General features: G+C 48.7%; 1 protein-coding gene across 3 annotated transcripts; it reads right to left on the reverse strand.

Moving 5' to 3' along the window:
* Nucleotides 1-1,657: 1,657 nt before the first annotated feature.
* ZNF26 (zinc finger protein 26) lies at nucleotides 1,658-12,931 on the reverse strand. 3 transcript variants are annotated; one of them, XM_036013929.1, is made up of 6 exons: nucleotides 12,679-12,931; nucleotides 12,463-12,515; nucleotides 9,063-9,356; nucleotides 8,510-8,636; nucleotides 8,156-8,251; nucleotides 1,658-4,755 (listed from the first exon to the last, which is right to left on the reverse strand). In XM_036013929.1, exons 2-6 carry the CDS (start codon nucleotides 12,493-12,495, stop codon nucleotides 3,404-3,406), a joined length of 1,902 nt encoding a protein of 633 aa, XP_035869822.1. In that variant the 5' UTR covers nucleotides 12,496-12,515; nucleotides 12,679-12,931; the 3' UTR covers nucleotides 1,658-3,403. The 3 variants fall into 3 exon arrangements, with proteins under 3 accessions (XP_035869822.1, XP_035869823.1, XP_028359431.1); XM_036013930.1 differs by lacking the exon at nucleotides 9,063-9,356 and having other exon boundaries at nucleotides 8,510-8,618; nucleotides 12,679-12,927; XM_028503630.2 differs by lacking the exon at nucleotides 9,063-9,356 and having other exon boundaries at nucleotides 12,679-12,927.
* Between the last annotated feature and the right edge of the window lie 4,398 nt (nucleotides 12,932-17,329).

Below are 17,329 nucleotides of genomic sequence, written 5' to 3' on the forward strand. Positions count from 1 at the left end.
TTCACAAAACCTCAGTATTAAATTCTGAGGCTTGTTCCATGGCCCAGCATTTGACCTACGCTGCGGAACATTCCTTGTGCACTAGAGAATGTCAACTCCCATGCATTTGGGTGGAGTGTTCCATACACGTCTCTCATCGGTTTTGTGGTTCAAGTTGTCTATTCCCTTGTTGCCTTTCATGGGTTAACTGTGCCACCCCAACAGACATGTGAGAGTCCTAACCCCCACACCTCAATGTGACCCTCCTTTCACAGAGCAATTTTAAAGCTATTAGCATGTTAAAAATGAGATCATTAGGTGGATCCTAAACTAATATGACTGGTATCTTTATAAAAAGGAGAAATTTTGATGGAAAAAAAATAGAGAAAATGATGTAAAGAGACAGAGAGAAGATGGGTACCTACAAGCCAAAGAGAAGCCTGGAAGACTCTTCCCTCACTACCCCCAGAAGGAGACAACCCTCTGGCACCTGATTTCAGACTTCCTCCTCCAGAACTGAGACTTTAGGCAAACACGTGTTCTGTAGCACTTTGTCCCAGTGGCCCTAGCAAGTGCATAAAGATTCTGTACTGGAAAACAGGGTGCTCCTACAGCCGATGCCTAAAAATGTGGATGTGGCTTTGGACTTAGCAGCAGAAGATAGTGTTTAGAGGTGCTGGAGAGAAGAAGCCCAGGCTGCCTTGAGAGGACTCAGCAGAAATACGAATGGTGAAGGTACTTTTGGTAAGGTGTTGGAAAAAATGAGTGCCATGTTACCAGAGATTGGGGGAAAAGGGGATTTTTGGAATAAAGTGGGAAAGAACCTGACTGACTTGAGTTCTGTTTTGTGAAAAGTAGAACTGCCCAGTAGTGAACTGGGACATTTAGCTGAAGAGATTTCCAAGTGCTCTGTGGCTGAATGCTGTGTCCACCGAGCCCACAGCGAGCCCACGGCGGGTACGGGTGGGGGTACTGCTCCCTCATCCCTGCCTGGTAGGCCAGCTCTCTGCCACTGAAACCAGCCTCGCCTTCTGGGACCCAGGGAGTGGTCCTGCCTCAGAGTCATTCCCCCCTTTTCTTTAAGGTCAACCCACGTTTAAAGCTAGATCCCTCTATCAGCTTGTTTCCTATGCGTAGAATCTCAGAAGCCCAGCAACTTCCTTCACTGCAACCGTTCTGTGTCCCCATCAGTCCAAGGTGGTAGAATTTCTGCTGAGATATTTGGATTCACAAGTCACACACCCACCATCTTTAACAGCGGTCCAGGCCACATCCTGGGTGTCCTGGCCACAGCATATTTTCCCATTTTTAGTAATATGCATAAACTGTGTCTTCCCAGCCTTTAGGATCTAATTCCTTTATGCTTAATTCATTTATCAATTTATCTCTGTCCTTTTGTGCCTTACCATTAGCAGTGAGCTGTCCTTGGCCTGTGTGCCTGGATGAAGAGCACACAGTCCGACGTGTATCAGAGCTTGCTAGGCTGTTCTCAGAATCCTCTCAGATATCTGTACCTGAATTATTAGGAGCTTGTTTCTAGACCAATGCAAATTTGAGGTGGATGACTTTTTTAGTTCAGCAAACCAAATGTGTCTCTGGCTTTTACCATCTCAGCACTACAGCTGTGAGTGAGCGACTGCTTCAGCAATGTCACAGAGGTGCAGAGTTGAATGCTCTGCTTCTAGGAGAGACTCCAGGGCTTCAGGCCTGCCACTGTGGAACTCAAGGGCCAAGATGACCAGAGGGAGCTGTCTCATCTCCAGTCCCAGATTTCCTCATAAATGTAAAACTCTTCCATGGCAATAGTTCCTCCAAGTTCCCAGAATCTCCTCAGGGGCCACAAGGTTTCTGGTGTACGCAAACAAGGACACCATTTCATCCTATGAGCTAAAAAGTTTGTCTTGGAACTTAAACAAGAATCTGAAAGATTTTCTTCATTTCAGGAAGAAAACCTAAGCCACAAACTGCACTTGTCTCTACCATTTTGTTACCTACACAATGTTAGGGGCAACAAGTTTATGAACTAAAGCCTTGTGGTTACAAGAAACTCCTCCTTAACTTTAGCAGGAAGAAAAGACCCACTTTTATTAAAAAGTTATAAAGAAGCACCCACAAAGCCAGAAAACCAGGTTCCAAAAGGAAGCGTACCGAGTCATTCTGGGACATCAGCGGAGCAGGAAGGAGCTGATGGTCTCCATAGGGCTGTGAGACAAGAACATCCGAACTCCGTTTCCCTTCTGGTTCACCTGAGACTGATTAGACTCCAGGTCCTGGAAGAGGCTCCTCTTCCCCAACAATGGGTGTGATGCCCACCTGTAGTGAGTGGACAGGACACCCGGAAAAACATGATGACAAGACAGAGCTATTTCTCCAGAGAAAACTAGGGTGCTCATATGGATGCACAGGAATGGCTACTGACCTGCTAAAATGGGGGTGTCCAACCTGTGACCCATGGGCCCCATGTGTCCCTAGATGGCTATGAATACGGCCCAACACAAAACTGTAAATTTACCTAAAATATTATTTTTTAAATTATGTGTTGCAATGTATTTAATGTGTGGCCCAAGACAACTCTTCTTCTTCCAGTGTGGCCCAGAGATGCCAAAAGGTTGGACACCCTGCAAATGCCCTCAACATTCCTCATGGTGAGCTCCCTCAAGCAGCCCTGTACTACCTGCCAGACTCACATATGTAGATTCACAAGTAAGTGACCCCGTTTGGGGTTAGAACCATGTCTTTTCATTTATTAAGTCACATTATATTATTTATATTGCCAAGAAATAGACAATACTGATATTTAACATTACTATGAAGAATATTGGGGGTGTTATTCTGCAAACTATCAAATATATGTAATACAAGTTACATTAAAAAATAAAATAACAAAATTTTAAAAAATGCTATTCAGTGTTGCTCAGGAAAGTCACACTAAATATCCCTTAACCTGCAGGATATGTTCCTTCTGTTTCCCTGATGTTTTATTTACATATCAAAATAAAAACCTTTATATTCCACCATGAAAAAGTCTAAGGTTTATAATTATTTCCTTCCTTCTAAAACATAGCTTCAAATCGGGAATGTGACTCTCCATATAACACATTTTCTACAGGAAAACACTTTCCCAATTTATTAAATTTATAAAGTGTTCTCAGAATGAATCCTCCAAATTAATGCCTCATGATGCCATTACATTCGATACAGTTACTGCTCGGTTCCTTCCATTATTCTCATCTACAAAGCCTGTATACGACATTTCTAAAAGCTTTTGCACACTCACTCCAAATACGCTTGGTTTCTCTCCTATATTAAGTTAGTATGTGTATTTTTAGGGCTTTCTGCTTATATGTCCTTCTACATTATCACCTGAAGTCTCCTAAGGAGCAAGTTTTATTAGAATGCTTCTAACATCTACTTCATCCTCATTTCACTTGTGAGTTTTTCTGTGTATGCGGAGCCCTGAATTCCAACAGAAGGATTTCCCACATTCAGAACATTTCCATGGTTTCTCTCCTGTGTGGACTCTCTGATGTTCACTGAGAGATGACTTCTGGGTGAAGGCTTTCCCGCACTCACTGCATTTGAATGGTTTCTCTCCTGAGTGAGTTTTCTGGTGGATCTGAAGTGATGCCTTCCGAGGATAGGCTTTCTCACACTCACTGCACTCGTAGGGCTTCTCTGTTGAGTGAGTTCTCTGGTGTATGATGAGCTGTGACTTCCCACAAAAGGCTCTCTCACAGAAACTGCATTCGTAGGGTCTCTCTCCTGTGTGCGTCCTCCTGTGTATAACGAGGTACGACTTGCTGCTGAAGGCCTTCCCACACTCGCCGCACCCGTAGGGCTTCTCTCCTGCGTGAGCTCGCAGGTGGGCAGTGAGCTGTTCCTTCCGACCGAAGGCCTTCCCGCACTCACTGCACTGGTAAGGGTTGTTTCCCGTGTGAATTCCCTGGTGGACAACGAGCTGCGTCTTCATGTTGAAGGCCTTCCCACACTCACTGCACTGATAGGGCTTCTCGCCTGTGTGCATCCTGACGTGAACGAGCAGGTATGACTTACTCCGAAAGGCTTTCCCACACTCGTTGCATTTATGGGGTTTGACTCCTGTGTGAGTTCTCTGGTGGACAATGAACGGCGACTTCAAGCTAAAGGCTTTCCCACATTCACTGCATTCGTAGGGCTTCACTCCCGTGTGACTTCTCTGGTGTAAAATGAGCTGGGACTTCCAGCTGTAGGCTTTCCCACACTCACTGCAACCGTAAGGCTTCCCTCCTGTGTGCACTTCCTGGTGGACAATGAGCTGTGACCTGAAAGAGAAGACTTTCCCACACTCGCTGCACGAGTAGGGCTTCTCCCCTGTGTGCACTCTCTGATGAGCGTTGAGGTTTGACTTGGCGCTGAAGGCTCTCTCACACTTAGTGCACTCATAAGGTCTCTCTCCTGTGTGAATTCTGAGATGTACAATGAGTTGTGATTTGCATCGAAAAGCTTTTCCGCATTCACCACAGATACAGTTTTTTTCTATACTATGAGCTCTTTGACGCTTAAGAAAATACGATTGTTCGTACCCATGAAACTTATCAGGACTCTTTCTGAGACAGCTTCTGGTTAAACCTGAGTTTTGTGTCATAGTTTTTCCATGTGTGTTATACTTATGGAGTCTCTGTCTTGAAGAACCATGCATTTTGCTCAGATGAAGTTTCCCAAACGCATTACACGCATAGTTTCTCTCAACACTTTCAAGCACATCTTGATTTTTCTGGTACCATTCTTTCCAACCTTCTAGAAAGGAAAATATTTTCAAAATCATAACATGAACATGATATGGAATGAAAGAGCTTTAGAGCTGCCATGTAACAAGTCTCCCCTTGGAAACAGGCCACTGATGCTGGTTCAGAGACACAGTGGCCTCACGCACCTGCACCAGAGAGCTGAGCATGGAGGCAAGGGGACCGGATCCCACCAGACCACGTCCCATTGTGGAAATGGGCAGCAAACTGGCAGTGATCAAAGGCCAGTTCACTGGTGGTTTTCAATACAGACGTTTTAATAATGCCTAGATTTTAAACTTGAGAAACACGTGGTCCTGCTCGAGATGAAAAACACTGGGAGAGAAACATGTTTGGAGGAAGAATAAAGGACTTTGTTTTGCATCTTATTACATTTGAGATCTCAGTGAAATATGAAAGTGAGGACAGCAAACAGGCAGTCAGACCTGCGTGCTCAGTGAAAAGTAGGTGTCAAGAGCGTATGAAAGGGATTCAGTGACAGGACAGAAGAGCTCTCGGAGGGAATGTGCAGGTGAGACGGGACGCCTGCACAGCCCTGGAGCGGATGACACTCAGAGCTGGAGAGAGAGGCGGAGAGGACAGGAAGGTCCGTCCGTGAGGCACAAACAGGAACACGATGCCGAGTGACAGCTGAGCGGGGCTGAGGGAGCAGCAGCAGGTCTGGGTCTGGACAGCTGCCCCCTTATCACACTGTCACCACAGGCACCCTTCTGCAGCTTCCTTCCTGAACTCCTTCTCCCCACAGTGGTGGGACGGTTCAGTTACAGTCCGTGCCTCGAAGCAGGGCCACTAAACTCCAGGTTGAGTGGGAGGATACTGAGACCAGCGGCTAGAAGGGAGCAGCTCTTAGGCCTAAAGATTATGTCTAGATAACTGTGGGTGTTGTTACTGGGTTAACAGAGATAGACAGAGAACCGAGTAGAAGCCTGCTAAGTTTTGAAGGGAGCCCTAAGTCTGCTCTGATAACATCTTGTGATTCTTTAACCCTAAATGCCCCAAAACATGCACCAACAGAAGTGGGTTAATGAAACTTTAAGTAGCCCTCAGAGAGTGGATTCTCCCCAACCTTCTCTCACCCATGGCCAAGGAGGACACGAGCAAGGGAGACCCTCTCAGAATGATGTGCCAGGAGCTGTGCAACTGGCTAACAAGGGAATTGTACCAATTATACCAAAAACATCTGCCCAGTCCTTTTTCTAAAAGGGATGTGGTGAGCAGTGGACCAGTGACAGCCATGGTCTCCCCCCCTCCCCTTCTGGAAGGAGGGGCTTCTGTGGCAATATTCCGGTTCCTTCCCCATCACTCTGTTCATCTGGGATAGAAGATCTATCTACTACCTGCATGTCACCTCCTTGGTCCCTGACATCACCAAGCTTCTGAATTAAGCTACTGTGGAGGCCAGTCTTAGCTGTTGGATGGTGCCACACACATCCCAAGAGATCCTGGACTTGTAACTCAATGCAGGTCTGGGAAGAGAATATGCCCCACCCGCTTTGGGGACGGGATGGTTATCTTTCATGGAACATCACCATTCCGGAAGGTGCAGAGTTGGAAAGGAGAGCACGTTGTGTGGAGTATCCAGAGGTGGGACTCTGACACACCTGTCACTGTGTACCTGAAAGGCATCTCCCTCCTTCCGTGCCGTAGCCCTGACTGGTGAGGACACGGTGGAGGTGGTCTGGCTGGCAGAGGCAGGGCCCCGTTCCCACACCACGGTTGGTTTAGTCACTGGCCTGGCAGCCGTGAGATGCTGTAAGTTGTTCAGGCTTCTGGGAAAAATTTCGGGCACCAATGAAAGGGATATTTTGGCAAGAAACAGGACTTATCCAGTGGCTCCTGCTGTGTCTTCATGTCATGCCTGGCACAAGACACCTACCCAGCCACGCTGAAGAGAAAAGCTAACATTGGGGAAGACGAAGGGGGACAGCTGGAGCCCTGACGCCTGATGCCACCACACTTCTGACACTGTGGAGCCGCTGCCCTATAGCCAACGACTTGTCCCTTGAGACTGTAAATCCTTTGTTGTTTACTGTGGTTGAATCAGGGGTTCAAGATACTTGTTTATATTCTCGGACTTGTGATGGCATGTTTGCGAAAATAAATCCAGCACCAATAGCTAAGGAAGAGATTGAGTTCTCAAATACAGCTAAGAAGCTGAAGTATGAGAGAATATTGATCTTGTCTCGGTGACAACTGAGGAGGCAGGAACTATAAGGATATTTCAAAGGACAAGATACCAACAGAAGTGAAAACAGTACCAGGGTTAGCCAAGGAGAAAACCACAGGGGCACCGAGGTGGGCCCAAGAGCAGAACAGAAGAACGGTAGTGCAAGACAGTGATCACAACAACAGGAACACTGAGGGAGAACGCCGACTTCAGAAGAGGGGACTTCCTGCTCCACACACTGGGGATGAGGATGGAAAAGCGCAGGGGGGCTCTCCTGCAAGCATGTCACCCCTGGGACTAGACTGCAGGAGGAAACGGGACAAAAATGTTGATTTTGATGTTACAACACTGAGAGAAGTAAAAGCTTACATTTTCAGAACAGAAAAGCTTTTCAGTAGTTATAATATAGTCCTGCCTCGTGTAGCTCAGTTGGTTAGAGCTTTGTCCCATAAACCAAAAGGCCGTGGGTTCGATTCTTGTTAGGACACATGCCTAGGATGTAGGTTCAGTCCCCAGTCAGGGTGTCTACAGGAAACAACTGATCAAATGTTTTTCTCTCACACTGATTTAAAAAATAACAATTAAAAAAGTAATAAAATAAAAGAGTTATAAATATGGGACCAAACAGCCAAATTTGGGAAACAAACCTCTTTGGATAACTCAAATGGGAAAAGAAGCCAGCGGAGACCAGGTCAGGCTTCAGAATTGTCTGAAGGAAAAACGTGCCAAGAAAGTAACAGTTATAGTTTCAAAGCGATCAGTGAGAAGGGAGGAGGCAAGGAAATCTCTGAAGACAGTCAGGGAGAGGAAAGGAAGAAAAAGGCTGTGGGTAAGGTCTAAGGGATGCAACGGCGATGGCAAGGGGACAAGGGACGTCCGGGAAGTGGAGGCACGAGTGACACCAGGCGAGACGCTACCGGCCGATGGGGCCCATGACCATGTGGAGGAAGGCACAAAAAGAAGGAGCCCGAAGGAAGGAAACCAACCCGAAAAACGCCATTTGGGCAGGGTGCACAGAAGCGGGGCATGCCTACCTCCCCGAGCCAGGGGAGGAAAGCCGAACCGTGGGCGAACGGCAGCCCCTGCCTGACCTGGGGAGCTCCTGGGCTCCCCCAGCCACCCCGGTGGTTCAGGGACTCCAGACAGAAGTTTCTACACACAAGGCTGCCTGCATGGCACCCCACGGACTCCGAGGCCTCCGTCTTCCTGGTCCCCATGCACCTACCTGAACAGCGCGGACGAGAAATTTTGGCATTTCTTATCCAGGGCTCTTCTCCTTGCTCCAACTTGAAGATTAAATCAGGTTTGGTACCATGATACCCTGTTAATACAAAATGGCAAAGGATGTGGGCCAAACTGCTAGGGACTAAGGGGTCAGGAGCTATAGCGTGAAACTGCTCATTAACACTTGAGGGAAAATTATAATTATGAGGTGACGGCCAAACAGGGAGGAACACCTGACCTCTCAAGTTCAAGCCCATACTCACTAAGTACTTCAGAGGCCCCAGGGCAGGTCAGCAAAAGGAAAGGGATGGCAACTTCGGAGTCACAGTCAGGGTTAGCAGAGAGCTATACTTACCCACGGACACCAGGTTGCGGTAGTTTTCCAGTATCACGTCCCTGTACAGGTACTTCTGCGCAGAATCCAGTAACTGCCATTCTTCCCAGGTGAAGTCCATAGATATATCCTTGAATGACAACAATCCCTGTAATAACACACACCCCGTTCACACGGGCACAGTTACATTAGGTGGCGTGGGAAAGATGTGGTGGAATGGGACGGGAGAGATGTTCCTTCGCAGGTTGCTTCCTCCAGGTCAGCATTTGTTTTGAGAGAGAATTGTGGGGGAAAAAAATCTTTGCGATTCTATGTGTCAGATGCTTTTTGGGGACAAAAGATTTCGGGATGGATAAAACCCACTTCTGCCCCCGAGAAGCGCGCAGTCCTGCGCCGGGAAACACACATCTACACGTGCAAACAAACGGCACGAGGCGTTTCGAGTCTTTGATCAAAACACAACCTGGGTATATTTTGCACAGAGCTAGAGAACAATTCCAAATAAAGGTGCCAGACACATGGGAGGATCTGACCTTCCGGAAGCATCTGTCATCTTACCAGCTACTCAGCCCACCTTGAGTCTCCGTGGGAGTGAGAGCCTGGAACTATAAAAAGTGTGGTGAAGAGGTGAATTCTCGGCCTTCTTCCAAGGAAGTGTGCGGCCTATAACTGAGGCGGACCAGGGCTCAAAGTGTGCTGGAGGAAGGTGAAGGTGCTGGGGCCAAAGCAGGAGCAGTGGTTGGCTTCCGGGTGTCTTGTGAGGACAGGGACAGAAGACATCCCGGCGGAGGTGAGGTGGCATGCAGAGAAAGGGAAGGGTGCCGAGGAAAGCAGACCAAGATGCTGCCCTTTGAGGAGTCTGGGAAGCCTGAGGGGTGAGAAACACAGCAAACGAAGGGCTGAAGACCGTGAAGAAGCTGCCAGAGAAAAGTTCCCTGCAGTGGGCCACTGAGGGAGAAGTGTCCCCATGGAGGAGAGCTCCCATGGGAAGAAGGGGTGGAAGAGACAGTGTCTTATATGCAGCCTAGGTGCCCGCTGAGCCCTCTGGGAAATTCTGAACCCAGAAAGTGCTGGAGTGCCCTTAAAACGCAGATGAGAAGTGATGCCCAGAAGAGTCCTGGACTTGATCCCCTGGACAGGCTCCCCCACCAACGGCACTGCCTGCAGGGAGAAGGACCTGCAGGGGAGAGACAGGGAGTGCAATTCCCCGGATGGCCACACAGGTGAGCGAGCGAGACGCGTGTACACCAAGGACGTACGAGGCTCCATGCAACTCCTGTGGCTGGGCGCTGAGGGCCAGACTGCAGGAGCATCTCTCCTCTCATCACTGACCCTCCCACCCTGATCCAGGAGGAGCCCTCACAGGAGGGCAATAAGAAAATGAAGTGGGAATACAGTGATGAGCCTCTCGTCTCCCCTCTGCACCCTGAGAGCGGGAAGAATTGGGGTTGGAGTGAGAGTGTGAACTGGACTTCCCAACACCTGAAAGTAACTGACGGCCAAGTAAGACTGTGAGTGGACCGTAGTGGGCTCTGCTAAGAGGACCACCAGGGCCCGAGAAAGAAGAGCCAACAGGGCAGTCTGAGGTTGTGATGGTTAAAATGAAGCTGCGGCTTGTCTGTATCCTAATGAAGTCCATCCAGGCCACAAATCAAGTTGGCCACTTCGTGATGGAGGGAGGAGAAACGTGAAGCCAGGCATAGAGATGTGACCACAGAAAAGCTAGGAGAAGATGCCACAATAGTGAGTGCGGACCAAAGTTGCTGATTCTGGGGACAGGATGGAAAGAGCAAGGTGCAGAGCAGGGAGTGGGGGTAAGCCAGGAGGCTTATTCTACTTTAAGCCTTTTACTATTTTTGAAGCTTGATGTGAATAAAAATAAAATACAAAGAAACTATTTAAAAATTTAATTGGCCAAGCACTGTTTAATTGGTCACGACTATTATGACCAAGGCAGGGCCCCTATTAAACATTTATTAGGACATCTCTATACACTGGCAGTGCTGCTGTAATGAGATACATATGCTACAAAAAAATTACTACTATGCAAAATCTCACAGTAAAAACCATAGGGCTCATGGGAAAAATAAGACCTGTGTCAACAACACATACAAAAAGAAAACCAGTAGGTATTTTACATACATTTTATGGTTAAGAAATACATAAATATGCTAAAATAATTACGATACTTTACCTTGAAAAACACCTGATGTTTGGGTATCAGAGGGGCTGCAGCTTATTATAAAGTGATAGAAAGAAGGTTGTCTGAAATCAGAAAGCTCACCTTTTCCCCTAAGATAATTACATTGAAACAAATTGACATTTTTAAAGCAAACAGGATAGCGGAACTGACTGTATTTACAAGTTGATGTCAATGAATTTTAAAACTTAGAATGGAAAACTTTCTAGGAAAAGAAAACTAACCAAAATTGGCCCAGAAAGAATTAGGAAAGCATGGATGACTAGCCAATGATCATAAAACAAACTCCAGAAAGATAATAGTCTCATATTATATTTATTTTTTAAAATATCTTATTTATTTATTTTTAGAGAGAGGTGAAGGGAGAGAGAAAAAGAGGGAGAGAAACATCAATGTGTGGTTGCCTCTCTCCAGCCCCCAACTGGGGACCTGTCCCGCAACCCAGGGGTGTGCCCTGACTGGGAATTGAACCAGTGATCCTTTGGTTCACAGGCTGGCACTCAATCCACCAAGCTACTCCAACCAGCTAGGGGTCACATTATATTTAGAAGTAAGTTCTATCAATATCCCAGGAATAGAAAGTCCCCATCATATCTGATCGGATGTCGAGCCAGGAAATGATGCAGACAGCACATCACACAGACTTGCAAAACCCCACAGACAGTGGCAGACAAGGACAGCACAAACTGTAGCCTAACCTCATTTATTAACTCTGATCGATATTCCTATAGAAGACTACTAGTGAAATAAAATGAATTCTGTACATACACACATAGTAAACTGAGAGAAGGAAGTTTATCCAAAAAACTAAAGTACAATCCATTACATTATGTGCTCTTTTCTCAAATTTGCAGGGGGTAAAAAGGACATTCTCCAAACTTCCACGTCTTTTGCACTCACTCCAGTCCTTCTTCACAGCAGTTCTTTCCTTGCCACTGCAGAGTCCTCTACTCGGTCCTTTCCGAGGCTCTGTTCGGTCACACCCTGAGCTGACACTGTCGTAGGTGCCTCTCCTCTATGTATTTCTAGTTGAGAGTTCCCGCTGAGCTAGACTCGACTACAGATAGTGCATATTTAACACCTACAAAACCACCCTGGTCCCTGGCTATGTCTTCTAACTGTGCTCCCACGGCCGGAACACACTGGCGTGCGCCACGGGTCAGTTCAGCCATCTCTGTGAGGTCGCCGCTCTCGCTCACTCCATCAGTCCAGGTGGTCCACAGGACCTCTCCTCCTCCAAAACTCCTCTCCCTACCCATTAACCTGCCACAGTGCCCAATGCTCACTTTTGATTACCCTCCCTGCCAGACCACAGCTCCTCCAAAACAAGAAACATACATAACTTATGTTTGCACCTCCAACACCAGCCCCCGGGTCCAGCACACAAAAAAAGACTCTCAGTAAATAAGCATTTGAACAAACACAAAAACAAAGAGGAGGGTAACTTCCCTAAAGAGTCCCTAAGGGACTGGATATAAAGACGACTTAGTCCTTAAGTGTGAAAAACCTGAAGTGATAGCGGATCCTTTCCATAAGGACGCTCGTTTTCCTCGGAGTTCAGGGTCCGCAGCTGGCGATCAGAAGGGTTGCCGAGGGAGACGGCCTCGGACACGAAATGCTAATGCTACAAGACAACGTCTCTGGAGATCCAGAGCCCGGGCGGGGTGGGGTCGAGGGCAGCCCGTGAGTTCCGGCCCTGGGTGTGACCGTGCAGGGATGCACGTGTCCGCGCTCGGCGCGGTCAGCTTTAAAAAGTAAGCAAGTCCCTACTCACCCAACACGAAGCTGTCCGGATCCCCGTGGCCATTCCGCGCTGTTTCGTGCAGGCTGCCGGGAACAGAACCAAACTGTAAGGGTCTCCCTGCCGCCTCCACCCTCGTCCACCCAGGAGAGACCTCGCACCCCACGGAAGGAGAGTCCGGGGCTGAGTCCCTAGCAGGAGCGCGGCCTCCGAACCTGGGCAGAGGAACTCGGAACTAAGGGTCTGTACCGTTCCGCTGCCCTGACGCGGGAGGACCGAGGTCGGACGGGCCACGGAGGGCTCGGCTGGCCAAGGTCTTGGTCTGCAACGCACGCTCAGAGCCGGGCTAACTCTGCGCTGCCGCCGGCTCCGCAGCCACAGGCATTGAGAACGCCCCCTGCCCGCGCGCGTCCACTGACAGCACGCCAGATCCAGCACCGCAGGCACGTACGGACAACAACGGCGGTGCGGCGCACGCGGAAGTACGTCAAGCGTCAGAAGCCAGAAGGGACGGTCAGGGAAGAAAACTACATCTCCCAGAAGTCTCTGCGAAGGGTCCCACTAACTGGACCAGCTTCCAGAAGCAAGCGGGAATGGAGAGAAGTGGGGAACCTAACGTGCAAGTCAGGCTGGCTAGCGGGTCTCCGCGAGAGCCTCGGGTCATCCGCCCCGGGCACCGTAATGCCCCAGCTCCTGCAGAGCCCACGCAATCCGGGGAAAAGTGCGGCCTCGATAGAGGGACAGGTGTGCTCAGGTCTTGATGTTGAACAAGGGTTCAGACCACAAGGCGGAGCAGAGAGGAGCACTTTGTGGGGCTACACGCTGCAGTTCCCAGGGTTGTAAAATAGCTTTGCTTATCAATGCACCAAATAATACAGTTACCAACTTCATAAAGGAGAAAGTACAATAGATGAATAAAGAAAAATAGAAGTACATCAATAACAGGAGCTATTAACATGCTTCTCTCAGTCCAACACGGATCAAATGACCCATTCTCATAACTGCAATAGAACTATAAATAGCATAACTTTTACAGGACTTCCTGTCTGACAATCTTTTAAAAAGCTTTCTATTCAACAAATAGTGAATGAAATAGAAAATACAAAATATAGACAACACTATACAAGAATTTATGGGAGAAACTTTAAGCCATGATGACCGGGAATTTCATAGTCTTGAGTAATTATAACAGTAAAAACATGAGTGCATTTAATTCTCAAAAAGTCATTAAAAAACAACAAAGTAAGACAAAAGAAAGTAAAGGAAAAGAAATTTAAGGATAAAAGCAAACGACAAGATTAGCAAGAAAAGACTCAATAAATACTATGAATCCATTTAGTTGACAGAGAACACTACCAAGACTTAAATGTACATAATTTTTATGAACATATGGAACTGGATTTATCAAGGTTAGTTTTTCCTGTTTAATTCCTTAATTATTTTTTTATTCATTATTTTTTTCTTCCCATGGTTGCGTTTAATTCTCCCTAAATTCCTCATTTACTTTCAGTCCTTTTGTTAGTGCTGTTGGATTGGATGTATTAAAACATACCTACGTTACTTTTATTTATTTATATTTATTTATATTTTATATATTTATTTTTAGAGAGAGGGGAAGGGAGGGAGAAAGACAGGGAGAGAAACATCAACCAGTGGTTGCCGCTCACGCGGCATGGTCCGAAAACCCAGGCGTGGGCCCTGAGTGGGAATCCAAACTGCGACCCCTTGGTTCGCAGGCTCGCCCTCGATCCACTGAGACACACCAGCCAGGGCTACTTTCGTTTCATAAATTACTTTAAGGCATGATAAAAAATATAAAGGATAGAGAAGTTCCCTTCTGCGGACACAACTCGGTTGATTTACGCACATTCTGACCCTTAGCACTCTCTCCCCTAATCTCTGAACCAACCAACCACCGCAGCTGCAGAGCGGCTTCAAACCTTGAAGCTGTCTGTCCCGCAGAGCCCGCTGGGAAATGTAGTTCTGGAACGAGCGGATTTCAGGGAAATGTAGTTCTGCGCGGACACAACGCCGTCGGGTGGTGTCAGCTCGGAGCTGCGGCCCCAAGGGGTAAGAGTGTGGGGGGAGAGGCAGAACCGTGAGGTTGCGGCCTGCGGTGGCCCCCGTGACCCTCGCAGCCCCGCGTCGAGCCCGGCGCGAGCACCTGCCCGCCCTGCAGCGGGTGCCAGGCAGGCCCTCCGGACGGCCGGGCGGTGCTTGCGGTTCCCGTCCAGGTGGGTGGGGGCCGCGAGACGCGCGGAGCGGGAGGGAGCTGGTTGCGGTCGCGGTCGGGGACCCGCGGAGCGTACGAGTGAGTGCTCGGCGGCAGGACGGAGATGTGGGGGGCTCACGGCGGGCCCGCGCGTGGCAGCGGGACGAGGGACTGTGTGGAGACAGTGGAGCTGATTAAATCTGGGGACACTTGAGGGTAGAATCTGAGAAAACCAGCAAGTTGGGGCTGGGCAGGGAATTAAGTGGGCGAATCCCTAGGAGGGGCTCTAGGGGTCCTTCGGTGCGGTGGAGGATGTGGGGGCCCGAAGCAGCAAGGGTTGGTAGTGGGGGCGCCCCGGACACTGCCCTTTGGAGTGAGGGGGACGCAGGCAGCGGGTTTGTTCGGGGGAACAGTTAGGCTCGATGATCGACGACCCGGATGCCTTTAGGAGAAATGGCGAGGCGTGGTGGGGCACCTACAAAGGGTATGGGGCACCGAACGGTTGGGTGGAAGATTTCATCCGTGGAGCGGCCTGCTGGGGCTGACAGCGTGGGGTCGCACCTGCCACCCTCTGTGTTCCGGGAAACAGCTCCCTGCAGAGATCCCCTTCCTCCGTGGCAGGGTCAGGCTCACACTGGCCCTCGTGTAACCAAGTGACAAGGCCAGACGCTGACCCTCCAAATTATTTTTTGCCAACTTAGTGATTAGCTGAGCTGTATGCCCCACTGACCGGTGGGCACAAAATGCTTGTTAACCCGCCCTAGCGGGGGGGGGGGGGGGGGGTTGGGTTGGTTGGAGCGTTGGCCCCCATACCAAAAGGTTGCCGGTGAGGATTTTAAAAAAAAATGCTTGTTCACCCAACTTCTCTCCTTCCCCCAGTTCCCTGAACTTTGGTCCCCGCTCACCTGGCTCCTCTAACCTGATTTACCCCTCTCTATAGAAAAGAAACCAAAACACTCCGCACGGAGGGCCCCAGTGTTCTGCCTGGGGCAGTAGGCCCCACCCAGTAATCCTTTGGAATAAAATAATTCCGTACTAAGTCTGCATTTGTTTTTTTATTTGACTGATCCGTGGTTGATTTCTCAGCGGAAGGGACTGTTGGGGGGCCTGTGTAGTGTTTAGGGTCTGGTAATTGGGGCATCAGAGATTGGGGCACTGAGTGTCAGTGACAGAGAGCCAGATACTAGTTAATGGGTGGCCTTTTGGGGGTTTGAATGAGCTGACAATGGGGCAAGTAATTGGAGTCGTAGGAGGGGCCGGAGTACTGGGGTTTTGTGCAGAACCAGAGGACCTTTCAGGGTGACGCTAAGGAGAAATCGTGGGGGTACCACAGAATGGTGGGCAAGCACGCAGTGGATTGGAGAATTGCAGATGGGAATGGTTGAGGGGTCTGGTGTGATAAGAGATTGGGGACACCTTGGGGTTTAGTGATGGGAGCAGCAAGCTCTGTGAGAGCACGGGTGGGCACCTGTCAGGGTGAGTGAGTGGGTGCCTGTGGGAGGGAGCCTGTGGGAGGGAGTGGTTGGAGTTCCGTGGGCTTCTTGGGGACCCAGTGGTTGGGGTTTCAGTGACTCACTTTTCAGCCAGTGAACAGACTCTGTGGAGGTTACTGTCCCGGGTCTGGGGAGCCCATGGTGGTGTTTCTTGGCGTCAGTGTTTAGAAGCCTGCAGGAGTCAGTGGTTTGGGGCCTGCAGAGGTGCATGGGCTGAGTGAGGGAGAGCCTGGGGGGAGGTGAATCAAGGGTCCTGTGGGTGTTGGCTTGGGGGCGGGGCTGTGGAGAGGCTTTGGGTTTCATTGATACATATACTCCTATGGATTGGTTTTGTCACTTGGGGGCTGGCAATTGGAGACTTCGTTAGATGAGTTATTGGGGACCCACAGTGTGTGTGATTGAAGGTCTTGGAAGGGTGGACTGTGAAATCAATAACTGGGGCCTTGGGGGATGGGGGATGGGCACACAGGATGAGTGACAGTGGGCATGATGTTATGATTTCTAATATATATTTGGTCATTCAGACACTGAGGTTTTTGGGCATTTCCTCTCAGACGTGCTCTTATGAGGGAAATATCCCTGCACAGTCCACGCCCTCGAAGCCCTTCTCTGGCCCCAGCTGTGGCTGAGTATAGGTGACCTGGTCCGTAAGCAGTGAGGACAACAAAAGTGTTGGTGTTTTTATACATCAAAACGTAGTATTGTTTGTTTATTATGCTTATTTTAAATATTGGTTTGTCCCAATAATTCTGCCTAAGGTGGTAACTGTTATGCAGTTTATGATCCTTTTTTTAAAAATTATTATTTTTTTTTATTTTTTAAAGAGAGAGGAAAGGAGGGAGAAAGAGAGGGCAAGAAACATCGATGTGAGAGAGACATCCACAGGTTTCCCCTCGCACATGCCCAGTGGACAGAACCTGCAAACCCAGGCCTGCGCCCCAGCTGGGGATCTAACCCAGTGACCTCTCCATTCGCGGGGCGATGCCCAACCAACGAGCCACACCAGCAGGCAGTGTGTGATCTTTTAAAAGTGTTAAAAATAGTGGTTGTACTCAGTTATCTGGCTATTTGGCCTGTTAGGGAAATAATTAAAACCATGATCTGCAAACCCAGAAAAATTCTCCACAGAAGTAGAAGAGAAAGAAACAGTTGTACTATTCAATCCCAAGTAAACCTGAGCGCGAGGAGCATCGTG

Source organism: Phyllostomus discolor, chromosome 13 (genome assembly GCF_004126475.2).
Source record: "Phyllostomus discolor isolate MPI-MPIP mPhyDis1 chromosome 13, mPhyDis1.pri.v3, whole genome shotgun sequence".
In the NCBI taxonomy this organism is placed as follows: domain Eukaryota; kingdom Metazoa; phylum Chordata; class Mammalia; order Chiroptera; family Phyllostomidae; genus Phyllostomus; species Phyllostomus discolor.

Coding starts and splice junctions, on each gene's coding strand:
- ZNF26 (XM_036013929.1), bottom strand. CDS start 12,495: ATGGCCACGGGGATCCGGACAGCTTCGTGTTGG. Junction 8,637..9,062: donor CACTCCCACGGAGACTCAAG/GTGGGCTGAGTA, acceptor GTGTTATTACAG/GGATTGTTGTCATTCAAGGA. Junction 4,756..8,155: donor TTCTCGTCCGCGCTGTTCAG/GTAGGTGCATGG, acceptor TTTCCTTTCTAG/AAGGTTGGAAAGAATGGTAC.